The sequence below is a fragment of the Lygodium microphyllum genome, chromosome 20, assembly GCF_053477565.2.
Source record: "Lygodium microphyllum isolate KBCC chromosome 20, Lygodium_microphyllum_v1.1.10, whole genome shotgun sequence".
In the NCBI taxonomy this organism is placed as follows: Eukaryota; Viridiplantae; Streptophyta; class Polypodiopsida; order Schizaeales; family Lygodiaceae; genus Lygodium; species Lygodium microphyllum.
In genome coordinates, this window is record NC_141154.1 from 120,618,763 (window position 1) to 120,636,584 (window position 17,822).

The 17,822-nt window shown below is 38.8% G+C and overlaps 1 protein-coding gene across 2 annotated transcripts in view; it reads right to left on the reverse strand.

Annotated features, from left to right (window-relative positions):
• The window catches only part of LOC148019319 (serine/threonine-protein kinase BSK1-like), a 61,773-nt gene extending 50,032 nt beyond the window's left edge, over window positions 1-11,741 (reverse strand). The window contains exons 1-3 of one of the 2 annotated variants that reach the window (XR_015687571.1): window positions 11,171-11,741; window positions 10,386-10,600; window positions 370-505 (exon numbers count right to left, since the gene is read on the reverse strand). Coding sequence is in view for 1 of the 2 variants with exons in the window: in XM_087660923.1 (XP_087517049.1) it covers window positions 370-505; window positions 10,386-10,600; window positions 11,171-11,249 (430 nt within the window). In the remaining variant the exon portion in view is untranslated. The remainder of the gene's footprint in view (window positions 1-369; window positions 506-10,385; window positions 10,601-11,170) is intronic. The other variant, XM_087660923.1, reaches the window with a different exon arrangement.
• Window positions 11,742-17,822: the final 6,081 nt, after the last annotated feature.

Consider the following 17,822-nt stretch of genomic DNA (forward strand, 5'->3'; position numbering starts at 1 on the left):
AGGCTGTCCTATAATAGGTGCAGGCGACTCCAAGATCTAACCGGACAAAGTGTGTCCCGGGCCCAACATGGCATGGGCTGCCCAAAAAGTAGGACACTGACCAAAAAATGGAACAATGTGGACCGAACTGGACAGAAGTGGACACAACTAGACAAACACTAACTCAGTGAAAGCTCACAAACAGGAGAAGCAGGACCACAAACACAGTTAAGATGAAGAAATAAGTAATTGTCACTCACTCCAAGTTGTTTGTATAGCTTCTCACAATAAGAAGTTACCCTTTCACTTGACTCAAAATTTTTCAAATATTCAAAGGCCTATATTTGCAACAAGTAACAAATATTACACAGAAAAATAAGGCATACTTACAATGGAACAAGTGTCTAGCAAGGGTTTCGTTGGGCATGTATTCAGCAACTAGGAGGCGGTCATCACCCTCAAAGCAACAGCCTATAAGGTTGACAACTTTATTAAAGCGCACTTGGCCCACACCCCAAGCTTCTTCCTGTAAATAACCATCAATATCTCTTAAGAAATGCTAAAAACTCACCACAAACCTTTTCTACTAAAAAATGAAACCATATATGAAGATAACCATTGTACATCAAATAAAGATTCATAAACATAAATAAGAAGATCTTGTATTAATACCAATAACTTAAAAGTCTACCTTAATATAACAATGAGACCTATGATTGCCCCGTGAAAGGTTGAGACGTTGAGTGGAACTTATGATTCAGATCAGGAAGTGCAAGTCTAGCTAAAAATTTAGGATGGCAAGGTGTGACTTTTTAAAGAATGCCTCTGCATCATGTCTACAATAACTCGGATTGTGAAGAGAAACTATATGGACATATACTGCAAGCCTAAAACATCTACCAGACCAAGACAACAAATAGTTACAATGGGACCGTGGAATATCTCATCACAAAAAACAAATTGAACAACTAGAAAACAAATTGAGCATTTGCCACTATACCGCGGGCCAAGTTCTTACACCAACTCAAGGCCATAGAAGTACCATTAGACATGATTTGGGGATCCTTACACCTAGTGAGAGGCAGATTGTGAGCCCGATGTGGGAGGTCTAATGTACTCTAATGTACCACTGGCATAAACCTCTCATCCAAACTGAAAAATCCACCTAGGACCCAACCTACACAAGACACAACACAAGTCATCTCCATGATACAAAACACAAAGGGCATGGAAAACATACTCACCTCCCAGCCATAAAGCCAAACATGCTCACCCCTGAGCCCAGGGCCAGCAGCATATTAAGCCACAAGTGCATCCAAAAAGCTAGCGTCCCATACAACCAACCCACACTATCCCAATGAACGAACACAATGGCCATCAAGCCTAAAGTCTAGCTGTGGGTGATCACACAATGACATGCACAAATGAGCATTCTTGGCTGCCCTAAGCCCAAGGTGCCCCTAGTGCATTCCCACTAGATTACTTTATGACTCAAGGCTATGACCAATGCTACTGGCGCCCATTCAAATTTCCAAGGATGTAACGCTTCCCCCCTTATGAATTATTGTTCTTCTCAGCCATATCCTCAAGGGAAAAAAATGGGGGAAACAACTCTTCAATTAAAGCACCAATTGGCAACTGCCCAAGTTGCCTTCAACTCTAGGCAGTTTTTCCACTTGGCTAAATACTTTCAGATAAACGGTCTAATGGAATCATTTTGTCCTGTAGTCTTAAGACCAATTTCAATTATGAGTGGAATAAAATGAGTAGTATCTTCCAATCACGAACTTTTTGATCAAGACTAGCCAATAGCACTTATAGCAATTGTTGCTGATAATCATTGAACCAAAGCCTTTTGGGACTTTAAGGTAAGGTTTATACATGCCCTCTTGGGGCTCTCAAGGAGGTTACAGTTCTAGTGAAACCAACCTTTCTTCTCAGATAGGGTGATAGATGACCTAATTTAACACTAATTACAGCAAGCATAAAATCCATATAAACTGAAAATGCAATTGTTACCACTTTAATCTTGGACAACGGACAACCTATTGGCCCTAAAACTAGCGCACCCTTGTGATATTTCTTTTACTTTTATTGCAAATGGATGGAGTACAACTGACATCCTCTGACCTCCTCCACTAATCCAAGTGGCACTTGCTGTCAAAAGTGACTATCAAGCCTCCAAACCAATTTGCCCCTCAGTTTGCTCAAAGATTGGCCATCACATTGCTCCTTGAAAGACAAATTCAGTCCTAAATCTGACATTGGCTAGCTTGCCTCTTAAATCTCCTTGAAATTTCTCAATTTCACTTACTAGGATTCAAGTCCTAGGCTCTCAATTCTGAGCACACATCCCGAGGTGACTCTCAATTATTTTACTTTTATTGCAAATGGATGGAGTACAACTAAGATCGTCTAACCTCCTCCACTAATCCAAGTGCCACTTGCTATCAAAAGTGACCAACAAGCCTCCAAACCAATTTGCCCCTTCGTTTGCTCCTTGAAAGACAAAGTCAACCCCAAATCTGATATTGGCTAGTTGGCCTCTTGAATCTCCCTCAAATTCCTCAATTTCAACTACTAGAATTCAAGTCCTAGACCCTCAATTCTGAGCACACATCCTGAGGTGGCTGTCAAACCCTAATTTCTGCTGTAAATTAGGGTTTATAGCAAAGATTTTCCAACATCTCCACCTCTGATGACTCAAATGATTGGATTTTAAAGAGATAACTTGAGAAATGACTGGGGGATGAGAGAGAACGCTGGAGAGAGAAATTTCAGAGTTTCATTGCGAAAAATGTTGAAAATACTCCTTGCTCAAACAATCATGGAAACTGTCACCTATAGCTTAAGACCACCAGAAAGATTGTTGCCTCTTATATGCTATCACTTGTACCAAAAGAACCTTGGGTTGTTATCACCTGCTCTTAGAGGGCTCCAAACTACTGTCACTTGCTATAGGAATAGTCCCTGGTGGCTGCAAATCACATCGATAGAATATTCTTGCTCTCTAACAATCTCATTCTTTCTCATAATAGCTAGAATAGACTTTCACCAGACCCCAAAAACATATCTTCCACTTCGGCAAGTTTTGCCAAGTGACAACCTTTTCATCTCATCTCATTTTCTAACATTATCCAACTTATTAAATTAATTTTTAAAAGATTAATTCTGAATATTAATTTAATAATTATTTTAGTGCTCAAAATTTTAATCTCACCAGCCAATAATTAAATTGGCTTTTAGGCCAATTCGTCTTCCAAGTATCCTTGAGCAGTTATTAGCCCTTAGGCCTATGAGAGTACGCAACAAAAAAGAGACATAGAGAGAAGCACAGAGAGAGAGAGAGAGGAGGCAAAGTGTAGCAAACCTTTTGTATATCACATATTGGCTCAATGATTCCAAATTAATTTGAAGCTTATGTTTTGAAAGGCAATTTGTATTATTTAAGTGTTTTAAAATATGATTAAATATTCATTTTTTTATTTAAGGGTAGCCCAATGGCTAGAACGCCCTATAATTATACTTGGGTCACCATTAACAAGGTGCCCAAGAGAAATTAAAAGTTTAGTCGAGCAATCAGATTGACCACAAAGCTCAAATAACTAAAACTTTTACACTCAAATAGTCACACTGACTAGAAGCCCATATAATGAGTGGTTTCAGAAAGTAAAACCAGATACTCATGATCGGAGAAACGAACCATGAACCGGTGAACCTATATAATAAAGCTCTCATGCTGAAATTTCAGCCACATGCTTTAAACTCTCCTATCTATCTCTCATCTAAGAAACGCATTCTACTTAGCTTGATCTAATCCAAGCACTAAAGAAAAAAATCAACTTGTTGCCCAGAGTTTGTAAAAATTAGGATTTCAAAACCCTGATTTTCAAAATTGCAACAAATCAACCCTTTTGTATATGGTTCTAGCACTTGGTGCCCGTGGTTTTGTTTCAATAAATTCCTGTAAAGGAAAAGGGGCCAGTTCCACTCTCACGTGGTGTCGAGTCCTCTCTCTCTCTCTCTCTCTCTCTCTCTCTCTCTCTCTCTCTCTCTCTCCTCAATTTTCATGGTGATAATTGATCAAATTGGTTAAGTTCAAAGTATTGTCATTCTCACATTCTTTCCCACACTTACACAAAGGATGAAGGAAGAATATTGCACCGAATAAAGAAGAATGTCCATACAATGATGATGGACTAATTAGTCTTTGTACACAGCCCAAAGCGTCAGTGAGGGCACCAAATCAGGCTAATGACAATGGCAACACCATGCATGGAGAGTCAGAGTGTTAGAGTGTGCACCTGCAAAGGGAAGACTGAAGACTGAAAAGAGAGAGAGAGAGAGTGTGTGTGCGCGCGCACGCGCGCGCGCCAAGTAGGGAGACTGGATATAAATAGCCAAATTCTCAAAAAATTGGCCGACCTGCTCCTATAGGGACCGTAATGTTGACAATGCTGATCCTTGCAGGAAAAAATATCAAAAAATAGGCACATACCATCCAAATGTACATTCCATGTATTCCATGTATACTAGCAACCCTGCAAATGTATAGTTTCAAAGCCTAGGTGCAAACCATATATATCTGCATACTAACTCGAGTGACTAGTCATCAAATTCCTCTTCCTCTTGTTGAATATCAACTTCTAAAGGCCTAGAAGGACCCAAATTTTGGTCTAAACCAACATTATCAACATGTTGTGCATGCTATGTGCCTTGTCCAAGATCATGCATTGCATTTTCCCCAACACTTTGTGAATTTTCAGATTGAGAGACATCATCCCTACTTGATCCCATGTCATTATCTTAAGACATTCTTGTTGCAATGCCCAGCTGAATACAATTTCAGCACTAGAGCAAAGCTTTTGACCTTCAAAAAGGTGCCTCGAGCCCACCACTTCAAGGGAATTGATGGTATCTTGACAATGGAACCTTGAAACTAGTCTTCCTTCTCAAATAGGGTGGTAAATAATCTGATTTAACACTAACTACAGCAAGCATAAAATTCACATAAACTGAAAATGCAAATGTTACCACTTCAATCTTGGACAATGGACGGCCTATTGGCCCTAAAACTAGCGCCCCTTGCGGTATTTCTTTTACTTTTATTACAAATGGATGGAGTACAATTGAGATCCTCTAACCTCCGCTAATCCAAGTGTCACTTGCTATTAAAAGTGACAAACAAGCCTCCAAACCAATTTGCCCCTTGGCTTGCTCGAATATTGGCCTTTACCTTGCTCCTTGAAAGACAAATTCAGCCCCATTTCTAATATTGGTTGCTGGCCTCTTGAATCTCCTTGAAATTCCTCAATTTAAACTACTGGAATTTAAGTCCTAGGCCCTCAATTCTAAGCACAAATCCCCAAGTGACTATGAAACCCTAATTTCTATTGTAAATTAGAGATTATAGCATAGATTTTCCAATATCTCCACCTCTAATGACTCAAATGGCTAGATTTTATTGAGATAACCTAAGAGATAGATGGGGGTGAGAGAATGCTCCAAAGAGAGAAATTTCAGAAATGTTAAAAATTTGTTTGCTGCCCTGCTCAAACAACCATGAAAGTTATCACCTACAGCTTAGGACCACCAGAAAGACTACTACCCTCTCCTATATGTTGTCACTTGCACTACAAGGACCTTGGGCTGCTATCACCTGCTCTTGGAAGGCTCCAACATGCTGTCACTTGCTGTAGAAATAGTCCATGGTGACTGCAAATCACATCAACAAAATCTTCTTGCTCTATAACAGCTTCCTTTTCTCTCACAATGGCTAGAATAAACTCCCACCAACCCCCAAAAACATATTTTCCACTTGCATAGGCAAGTTTCGCCAAGTGGCACCCTTCTGATCCCATTTTTCAACATTATCTAGTTTATCAAATTAATTGTCAAAATATCAATTCTAAAATTAATTTAATAATTATTCTAGTGCTCAAGGAATTAATTTCACCAACCAATAATTAAATTGACTAGGCCAATTTGTCTTCCAAGTATCCCTAAGCAATTATCAGCCCAATCTTTAATGTCACCACCACTAACATTAGAGGCCAATAAATTGATCTAGGCCCAAATCTGACAACACATACTATATAATACCTGACATGCATAACTTATTACAACTTTTGCCTTTGGCATCAACCGATATTTCAAGATCCTAGGTCCCACACTATGAAACAATTAACCTTCATTAAGAGATTGCAAAAAATGGTTGTGAAGCAATATGAAGACACCTCATAAGTCAATTGATCAAGCTTTCATTGAACCTTTACATAGCACTTCTATTGAAAAGAAAGGATCACTAGCTCCATTGACAACTCGTTCTTCACATACCAATTTCCTAGTCAAAACAACTCTTAATCCTCTAAATTGGATACCATTGTTGTCACCAATCTACCTCCACAAGAGAATATTTTGATGTAAGGGGCATACAAACCCTCCCCTTAAATATTAAAGGAAAAGGAAAAAAAATTCTTTAAAAAACGCAATTTTTTTTTACTCTCCTTTCCTCTCTCCCCGCCAACAATCGTCGGGGGGAGGAGAGAGGGATTGGGAGTGGTGGAATGGCAGGAGAGACATGCACCCTCCAGGTGGAGGGTAGCAATGCCAATTATCTCCTCCCCTCAGGGGAGGACTTCTACCCTCCCCAGGCAGAAGGTAGAGGAAGAAGGAGGCCACGCTGTCGTCATCACGCCGTCCCTCCCAATGTTGCACAGGGCCACCCGGCTCCATCCATAGCCACCCCCATCGCCTGGGCTACAGGTGCTTGCCACCTCTATGGGTCTTCCGAACGGGCACGTCATTTCCTCCCCTGTGATTGGCTGCAATGACAGCTCTGCCGGCGGACGCTCCGCCACCCAGTTCCACATGTCTTTTCTCCCCTGTGTCAGACTACAACGGCAGTTCTACGGGCCGCTCCACCACCCAGTACCCCCCCCCCCGGTCAACTCGGCGCAGGCCATTCAGGGGCCTTTAGCCCTGGTCAACCCCCCTGGCCGACTAGCATCGCAGGTCCCTTTCTCGGGCCCTCCAAAAAAATTAAACGGCCTCCTTGTTGGACTGTGAAGGTAAATAGTGGAGGGAGGGGATAAGAAGAGAAGGGAGGGAGAGAGAGAAGAGAAAGAAGGATTGGGAGAGAGAGAGAAGGGAAGAGGGAGAGAGGAGGAGGAGGTGAAAAGGAGTAAGAGAAGGAAAGAGGGAGAGAGGAGGTGAAAAGGAGTAAGAGAAGGGAGGAGAGAGAGAGAAGAGAAAGAAGTTGAGAGAGAGAAAAGGAGAGGATAGTCTAACATGTGCAAGTCACATTAGCATATTCGATTAACTTTTAATTAAATACTAAGCAAAGCAATAAAATTTCACATCCTCATAGCATCTCATCAGTATAAATGTAGCATAGTCTTGGGCTATTTGAATGTTTTTCTTTGCGTCATTAACATTTCCTACATGCAAGGAGGAAGTCAACTACAAATAGCATCTTCACTCCTTTGAGCTCAATGGCAATTGATGATTTCGACTCATAATTGTACATCAACACAAGATATATCCAATAGTTGAGTGCTTCGCACTTTTATAAGCAAACTCAATCTATGGAAAATAATGCTCCCAATTAAATTGCCTACTATGGAAGACATATACGTGCACCATATCTTCCATAGTTTGATTTGTCTATCGATTTATCCATCAATCGCAAGATGCTTTGAGCATGGCATGGACAATCAAGTCTCCAATTTTTGAAAAACCATTTGTCAAAATTGGCCAGTGAACTTAGTATCATGGTCATTGGCATTTTTTTTAGTAAAACCATAAAGTTTATAAAGATGCTCGATATAGAGACTAGCGAGTTTATGGCTTTTAAATGTCATCTCTATCTAAACAAATAGAAGCATTTATCTATTAGCATTAGCCTAGATTGCATTGTGACCTCAATTGTACGATGCAATCCTAGATTAAAATCCATAGATATATTGACCCATAGTTTATAGAGAATTTACAAAGGATATAGCATCCCTGCATATTTGTGCCATTTAGCTTTATTAAGTTGATACTGTAGACACTCATCCATACAAGACTCCATTCGATGCCAAGGTGTCCAATGATAGGAATATCATGACACTCATATAAATTTTCTTGTGGATATCCTCATTATCAAGCACACACTTTCCCTTATTTAAAGATAATCCATTTCTAATGGAATGTTTTTCCACCATTTTTTTCTTAGTCGCAAGCTTCCAAGCATCCAAACCGCCAAAGCTTCTAGAACTACTGGATCCATCTTTGGCTAATTACTAGATCCTACCAAAATGAGGATCGGTTTGGCAATACCCCTTTAGAGAAAGGTAAAATCCATCAAGATTTCAAAAAAGGCAAAGCATTGACTTACTAGATTCAACTAAGAGTACTTCACAACTAAGGGTATTTCACGATCTTATTTGTTCTAACCCTACAATAACAAACCTCAAAATCAAACTCCTACATAATCTCCACCAACATCACCTTTCGGCCACAAAGATCGCACTAATTACAAATGAATATTAAGGAGCAGTGGTCAATCCAAAGAATGAATTGAGCATTATACAAATAAGGGCATCAATGGTTATGCACATGAATGATCCACCAACAATTCCTTCTTAAGGTGTAACATCTTTGAACTTCAATGAGCTTACAACTCTCAAATGCAATAGGTCAGCTATCTCGATTTGCGGCGGCACCTATAGCATAATCACTAGTATCTATATGATCCTCGTAAGATTTATTTAGATCTATGATTTATAATATTAGTACATTGGTAACAAGCCATTTTAGTGTTTGAAAACGTTAATCAAACTCACTAGTCTAAATAATAGATAAGAAACATGCTTTTTCTTACTTCAAATGGAGCATTGTCCTTAATGAACTTTTGAAACTTTACCAATCTTAGCATAGTCCTTGATGACGCCAAAGTTTAAGCACATGAATGATTTGCCAAATTCCTTCTCGAGATATAATATCTTTGGGCATTTGTGACCTTATAGCTCTCAAATGCAATAGGTGGTCCATCCTGATTTAAGGTGGCACCTATAGCATAATCACTAGTATCTATACGAGTCGCATAAGGTTAATTCATATCGATGACCCACAGCATAAGTGCATTGGTATCAAGCTATTCTGATATTTGAAAACATTAATTGAACTCACTGGTCTGAAAAACTAATAACTAAGGTGTTTTCTCTTGCTCCAAATACCCTCAAGTAAATCAATAAGGAGTTAAGCGATCTTAGCATAGTTCTTAATGAACTTCTAAAAAAATCTAGTGAAACCTAAAAAAGATCTCGCTTGTCTAATGGTTCGTAGAATAGGCCAATTTGACACTACGCATACCATTTCGAGATCAATGCTAATGCCATCAATCGAGATCACATGTTAAAGGTCCAAAAACTCTATGCTCACATTTAGAAAGTTTATAGTTTTGCAAATAACCACTCTCATCTTAAGAGATGTACGACAATATGCCATGCCATCCTTCTTCTTAGCGAGAAGAACGGATGCGCCCCACGAAGATTTACTAGACTCAATAAAACCCTTTGCCAAAAAGCCGTATGATTGCCGTTATCAAGCAACATCTCTCCCTTATGATCTAATGTTTGACATATTTTCTTTTTTCTTTTTTGTTTTTGGGGAGAGAGACAGAGAGAGATATATTAATGTCCTTTGGAGGCCAAAATAAAACTATAGGACAAATCAGATATTTCATCGCATTCTACTTCGGGTATCAGTGCCATGAAGACACATAAAATGAAAGAAAATTAGGCAAGATAAGCACAAAGAAAACACACACAAGATAGGAGGCTGAAAATCCTATTCTTCTTCTTTATTTTCTCTGTCTCCTACAATAACAGTCTACAAAAGATAAGGGAAAAATACTACATAATAATATACAAGTGGTCCATAATGTAAACACCCTAACTCATGAGTTGGCCAAATAGATATGCCATAACTCAATAGAGGTGGACCAACCAATGTCCAACTGTAAAGTATCACTGAAAGCATTAACCAATGCAAGTACTTACATCAGTGATGTGAATGTGGAAACAATCATCCAAGTACACCTGTAAAGTATCACTGAAAGCATTGACCAATGCAAGTACTCACATCAGTGATGTGAATGTGGAAACAATTATCCAAGTACATTAGTGTCAACTCACATCTCTACATATCAAGACTGACATAAAACGGTTCACTAGTTCTGTTTCTGAAACTTTATAAACTGCCATAAGGGGTTTCCCATTACTGTCTCTGGCATATTTTGAAACACAAAATGCAGCCCAGATATTTGCTACAGGGACAAAATCAATTAACTGGCAGAAGAGAAAGGAGAAGAGATAGTTGATTGCAAACTACAGGTTGGAGGTTGAGAAAGATAAACTCACTGCGAATTGTCTTGGATCAGGCCATGCCACCTTAGGAAATCTTTTCACTGCAATCCAGCGATTATTCTCCAACTGACCTTTATAAACCACATTTGGTGCCCTTTCACCTCCTTCCGACACAATGTTTTCATTGCTGAAACCATTAGTTGCTGCTCTGAGTTGCTCTAGAGTAAACTCTTTGAAAGGTGGTACAGAATCAATGTCGTTTGCATGCACTGTACCCAACAAAAGTAAAAGATATCCAGCTGTCAGAAACCAACAAAACCACGTTTATAGGATGTTTGGATATGTTGATCATACTTACAACTGGTAGAGATGCTAATCACATACACACTCCAAGACTCACAAAACGAGATACAAGCTACTTTTAACAAAGCAAGATTTTGAAAAGGCATCTCCAGTTAGTGTTCTGTAATTTCGTCCAAGTCACGACCCAGATTGCCTCGTGATGTAGACGCTGCTGAACATGAGTAACAAGCACGTCGTACTAGAACAAGCCATAAAAGTGTGGCTCTTAAAGATAGGCATTAAATCAATCAATTTGCTGGAAGTATGATCCAAACGTAAAAATGTGTGGTCATCCTCTCAATGCTTTGATTGTGATGTCATCCTCTCAATGATTTGATTGTGATGAGCATGTATGCCTGGTCATGTGAACTGATTGTAGCAGGCATCCAATCGAGATACGACATAAAAGCATTCTGACCGAGACGGCCATCGGATCAACGATCAGCGAACATGTAAAACACGCTCATACACATATGTTGATGACAATATGATAGTACCTGGCTCCGGCTGCTCGACATGACTGGGAGTGCCATCGAAGGGAGGAGCGACATTTAACCGAGAAGAACAGCAGCCCATGTTACTGCAGGACCACGCGAAGCCGCTACCGCACGATTGGGGGCATGATAGGGTGTGGGGGGTGTGTGTGTGTGTGTGTGTTGGGGGAAGCTGTCAGCTCATGGTCCCGTGAGGAATGTTAATCGTGCAGGGAACCACTGATGGAGGTGAAACAGTGGCAAAAGATGAAATTTGGTGAGATTGAGGGGCTAGGCAAGCCTATACACTTGCTAAGGAAGCTGGTGGGAGTACTGTGAGAAGCAGCAGAGAGCAGATGCTATGGAGATGGAGTGATCAGTCCAAAGAGAAGAAGAAGAAGAAGAAGAAGAAGAAGAACAGCAACAACAGCAATTGCCGTATACCAGAGCGTGCGAGCACACAGGACAAACACAGTTACACAGACACAGACGGACAGACACACACAGACATAGAGAGAGAGAGAGAGAGAGAGAGAGAGAGAACTCCTTAGCTAGCTAGCTGTTGGGAAAGACGGCATTTTGGAACAAGGGCCCAGAAAATTTATTATTACTTAGACAAATTATTTTTTCCGTGCGTTATTTTTTCAATTTCCATACAGGCCACAGCTTACTCTTCTGCAGTTTTTCTTTTTCTTTTCCTTTTTCTCCTTTTTCTTCTGCACTAAACAACCCTATATATATTTTCTTTATGCCTCATAAGCACACCATGTTTCCTTTCCCCAACGTGGGTTTAAAAGAGAGCGTCTCCTTGAGGCCCAGGCTAAGAGGGAGTATCTCAAAACAAGGGCTACTAATGAAACACGCATGAGAGGCCCGCGCGGGCAACGCTCGATTCATGAAACGATGAGTTCTTCGCCTCATCCTAGAGCCAACTCAAGTTTTGGAAAAGCCTTCTCAACATGGTGTGAGATGGAAGTTGTCTTTCTTCAATAGATATCGACCTTGCAAGAGCATGAAGCAAAAACCGGTTCACACTGTGAAAAGCCTCCTCGATGTTCAATGACAAGGATTCATTTACCCTTCAATAAAAAATATTTCCCATACACTAGGGTTCCCAAAAAACATATAAAAAACTTTCAACTTAACAAATCACTTGTAATGTAATTAAAATAAAGTTGGCTTAATCGAGTTTAAAGCCTTTTTCCTCAAAACGTGCAGTTTTTTTTCCGATTTTTGCAATTTGCTTGGCATCAAACCTGGATTGTTCATGACTAGTAGTGCTCCCATTGGGGGGTCCCTCTATCACACTGTACCAAATGCATTCTTTTAAAATAAGTTTTACACAAGGAGACATCATTTACTATTCATGAGCATAGATCCTAAAATTTGCTTTTGCACCACATACCTCACAAGCCTTTTTCTTCTTTTGATACCATTGATAGTAGCAACATTGGTGTGTGCGACAAAATAGCTAGCAAAAACATGATACAAGATGTTATATGCGAGGCATTCTCAAAATTCGAGGGGTGGAAATGAGATGCAAGTATCCATGAGGTTCGAAATACAATTTGTGCATATGTATTTATAGAAGATAAAAGGCTTGTCATCTCAACAATTACATTTAACACCATTGCCTTTACCCTTTCAATTTGCCATAGTTTCGAATGGTGTTAAGAAAGGTGTATCTTTCTATCTTTTGATTGGGTAACCTTGCATGGCAAAAGGATGTAGCCTTAGGCTTCACTGTAACTCTTGATCTATTAAAAGATCTAAGACAATAAACTTATAAATTGGAGAGACGCTACAAAGCATGAGTTGCACGCTAGTATCAACCGTAGTACCAAACTAATAGCTCAAACTACCACATATGATTTTAGCAATACTAAGGATTCGAAATACTAGGAGTTGAAAAACACAATACACTATTGTAGCTCAAATTGTGCTCTCATCTAAGTGAGCTTCTACTAAAGAGTGTGAATATTAGTAGATGCAAGACACCATTGTAGCTTAAATTGCTCTCATGACTCAATGAGCTTGTGGTAGGAGATTCAAGGTACACTCACCAATCTAGTCCATAAAATGATGACTTAAGAACTTAACATCAAGAATGCTAAATATTAGGTGATTCAACCAAGGATGATTTTACTACCTAATATTTGTCAATTTGTTACTTTTCCAAAGTATTACATTAGTGTTTGAAATTTTAGTAGGCACAAATTTGAAAAAAAATTAACCAAGCTTTGAAAAAGTTTTAACCACCTACATAGCATCCACAAAAATTTCAAACATTTTCCAATTTTGTAGTATCTTCAAGGAATATTAGTAAGGATATGTGAGTTACTCTTTTCTACAAAGTCAAGTACGATACACCAAATTAAAGTTATGAAAGACATCTCTAAGCGTTATGTGTTTAACATGTATCACACACAAAATGATGTCCTCTACTAGTAAGCTTTGTAACCCTACATCCTAAGTACAAAGAAACAGAGATACGTCTCATAATGTTAAGGGTATGATACACCAAATTAATGTTGTGAAAGTCGTCTCTAAGAGTTATGTACTTAACCAATATCACTCACAAAATGATGTCCTCAACTAGCAAGCTTTGTAGCCCTGAATCGTAAGCACAAAGAAATAGAGGTACATCTCATAATGTTAAGGGAGAGAACAAGCACATTAGCTCCGTGTTAAGGTAAAAACTTAGATAGGGTAATGAATCAGGGGGGCATCCCAATTGGTTAGGAGTGTGTGTGAGTTGTGGGAGGTCAAAGATTCAAAACCCACAATTGGGTAGCTCCATAATGCCTCGTCTTTGAGTAAAAAATGAATGTTAATCCACAAGCAATATTGTTGAAAGGCATAATAACCACAACATTTATTGCCAAATTTTAATTTGTAAAAGAATCCTTTGAACCGACAAAGTAGATGTAGGTTTTATAGGCCAATTCCATGGCGTGTAAGAGTGAATTTTATGCTCTTCAAGTAGTGTCACATCAAAAATCCCATGCACGAGCCACTTCCAAAAAATACTATTTTTAATTTATCCTATCTTTTTTTGTACTTAATCATTTAGGTTTTTGCCATTGAGTAGCCTCTCAAATCCCATATCACTACTTTCCAGAGCTCCCTTCTTATTGAACAAGGATTAACTAAGACACCATCATGTTTCTCTAAATTATCTACATTAGTTATTGCAAAAAACAATCCAATATTCCTAGTTTCATACAATGTGGCTTCTTTGGGATGGTGGCCATTTGGATCTTGGCATCAATCCTTGATTATCCTTGAAAAACTCCATGGTGGATGATACACAAGAAGCTTTTGGCTCCTTTTAGGATGGTGGTCATTTGGAATTTGGCATCAATCCTTGAGTATTCTTGAAAAACTCCATGGTGGATGATACACAAGAAGCATCGTGAGTTTTAAAGATAGGAAGGAGATAACATTGCATTACTTAATGCCTCTTTAAATTGGCATACAAGCACAAGAGATACATTACACTTGGGCACTTTTGATGTGCCAACTCATCATCCTTACCCAAGCATGTGTACATCTGCATCGGTCCACACTTTTAGGCCTTATTCATATTGGCCTCTCTATTTCTCATAAGGCAACACAAAATTACATACTTATTTCAAGTTTTATTTCAACATTCCCTCTTAGAGAGCCTTATATATCATTTGGTTCTTGTTAGCCCCTCTATCTAGGTGTTGTACTTACTAATGTTAGTAGACAATGGTTCTTCTCCCTTCTTCTTTTTGTCATTATCTTTATTCTTCTTAATTTTCTTTGTCTTCAAAATATATACCCTTATGTTCATACTTCCTTGTTGTTGTTGTTGTTGTTGTTGTTGTTGTTGTTGTTGTTGTTGTTGTTGTTGTTGTTGTTGTTGTTGTTGTTGTTGTTGTTGGTGGTGGTGGTGGTGGTGGTGGTGGTGGTGGTGGTGGTGGTGGTGGTGGTGGTGGTGGTGCTTTCCTCCATGTAGTTACTTTGCTCTTTTTCAATGTGGCCAATGTTATTACAAATTGCATATTTTGGTAGATACTTTGGTCTACATTTTGATAGAGCTTTCATGCCACAATGATAGCATTCTTTGTCATTTCCTTTTCTAGTGTAGAAGATAAAGTCATTGTTTGCTAGTTGCAATTAATGGTGGTCCTTTATGCCCCTTTCATTCCCTCTCTTTAAGAAGTAGAGATGATGCACATCCCTCCTAAGTCCTTCTATGCTTGAAAGTCTTTGAGACAAACTTAGAAGCAACATGGATATCACATTTTTCCTAGGATAGTCACCTTAACACCTTCAAGTTGGTTGATGATGGTTTTCAACTTAGCTATGTGTTTTGCCAACAAGTCTTTAAATTTGTGGTGTAGGATGAAAAACTCAAATTCTAGGTAGATTTCTTAAGTTTTTAGATTTGCATCCAAATACAACATACTTTAACTCATCATAGGGTTCTCTAGCCCACTTTTTTGTGCTCATACGATGAAGAATGTTGGGGCAAGGTGAAGCCCAACAAGGGCAAGTGCTTGCTCATATTTTTCAAAATGTTCATATGTGATTTGTGTTGGTGGGTTATCTGTAATGATTTCCAAAGCTTCTCATGCATTAAGATGGATTGAATTTGTGGCCCGTGTGAAATTTCTCTCCCTCCTCAAATTTAAGCTTCTTGGCATTGAGTGAATTTTTAACTCCTTTGTAGATTGGCAATGGATTATGAGAATGTTCTTAGCACCCTCATTTGAGAGTGCTTGTATGAGATACAATGCTTTGAAGCTCTTAATGCTCTTATGCTTAGTCAACTCTTATGCAAGTCGAGGAATACAAAGCAATAGGATTCAAATACTATTGCTCATAGTAAGTAAGGAGAATCAATAGATTCAAAATACTTAACAATTAAATAATGTATCAATAATGTGGGCAATTAGACCACATAGAAAAGTATGAAGGTGAGCTTCCTTGAGCTTTAATGTTTGGTTCAATAGAGATACCTTTAGAGAATGGGTCATGGCACTTAATAAAGGTCATTTCATGGCTAATTGTTTGGAGGACTTTGTTGGGGACCTCAAGGCACACCTTGCTATGCCTTCAATTGAAAAGCATGTTGCCTTATTAGGTGTGAGAGTAGATATTTGAATTTGGCATCATTTTGGCGATGCCTTCTTTCAACCATAATGCTTAATTGTGCTCAAAATCTCCCCTTTTAATCTTAGGAAGACCAACATCTTAGTCATTGACTTTTATTTGAATTAGTTTCTAGGTGATTTGTTGAAGAAATAAGGGAGAACAAATTGGATTTCCATGAATGCTTCTATTAACAACTATGCTTGCCATTTCAGTGTAAACTATTTTAGGGTAAATACAATGACCTATATACTAATGAAACCTAGGAACTTTATGCTCAATCTAAAGCTTGGAATGTGACCTTTTTGTGCATAAGAGCTTGCAAAATGGATATGTGAGCTGAGAGTTAGGACTAGCGAAAGAAAGGTAGGCTCTATAGTTGAAGTGGCTAAATGAGAGTAGATGATTGAGAGATGGAGGGAATGCAAGGGAGAGGGAGAGCATAAAAGGCTCTAATGCCCAAATCAAAAGGTGTGCTGGACAATCCATAAGAAAAGCTATAAGTTCTAGAGAAGCAATAAGATAACATCACATTACTTAGTGCCTCTTTAAATAGGCAAATGAGTATTAGATATGCATTGCACTTGGACAAGTTTGGAGTGCCAACTCATCCTCCTAATCCATAGACATGTATGTCCTAATTCTTCCACACTTTTAAACCTTGTTCACGTTAGCCTCTCTATTTCTCATAAGATGCCATGTATACATACTTACATCAAGGTTTATTTAAACAATATTTGGTCGAGGTGATCCATTGGGATTCTATCGATGTTAGTAAAAGTATCCACCTTGCCCTTGCTGCCTTTGAGGATTGAGGCTTTACACCAAAAACTTTTTGCTTGAGGCAACTTGACCCATGTGTTTTCTAGCACTTCTTATTTGCTTCATTGCCATTGCTTTACCTTTTTGGTTTCTAACCACTTACTATCTTTCACCATTATCATGCTTGCTATTTTCATTAGTTTGCTCCTCATTGTCTTTCTTTATAGATGAGCATTCATTGTGACAATAACACTAGAGGCCACATTTGTAGCATGCTCCAACAAACTTGTTCTAAACCAACTTAAATGTAAGCTCTTCAATGTACATGACACATCAAAGAACTCAGGTTTCTCTTCAATCATGTCCCATAAAAGGCACAATCATTTCCAAGAGGGCTTGTAATCAAAGGACATGCAATAGATTGCTCAAGTCCTTTGAAATCTCTACCAACAGATTCCTTAAGTAGGCCAACACCTTGAGTTTCTCTAACCATGTTAGGCAATCCTTTTTTATGCAATCTCAATAAATCTCCTAGGTTACCATGGCATATCATATACAAGATTCAAGTGCTAAACGTAGATACTTCAAGCTAGAACCTTTTGAGCTACTTCCTTCTTATCAAACACCACCTCAAGGAGCCCTCTACCACCATAGTATATCAGGTCCACCACCCCTTGCTCCTTGAGGATGGTGTTCTATAAAGTTGTGGCTTCCATATCTTTGGGAAGTATGCTAGTAAAGAAGACCAAAACAACTTCAAAACTAAAAATGAGAACATTTCAACAACAAA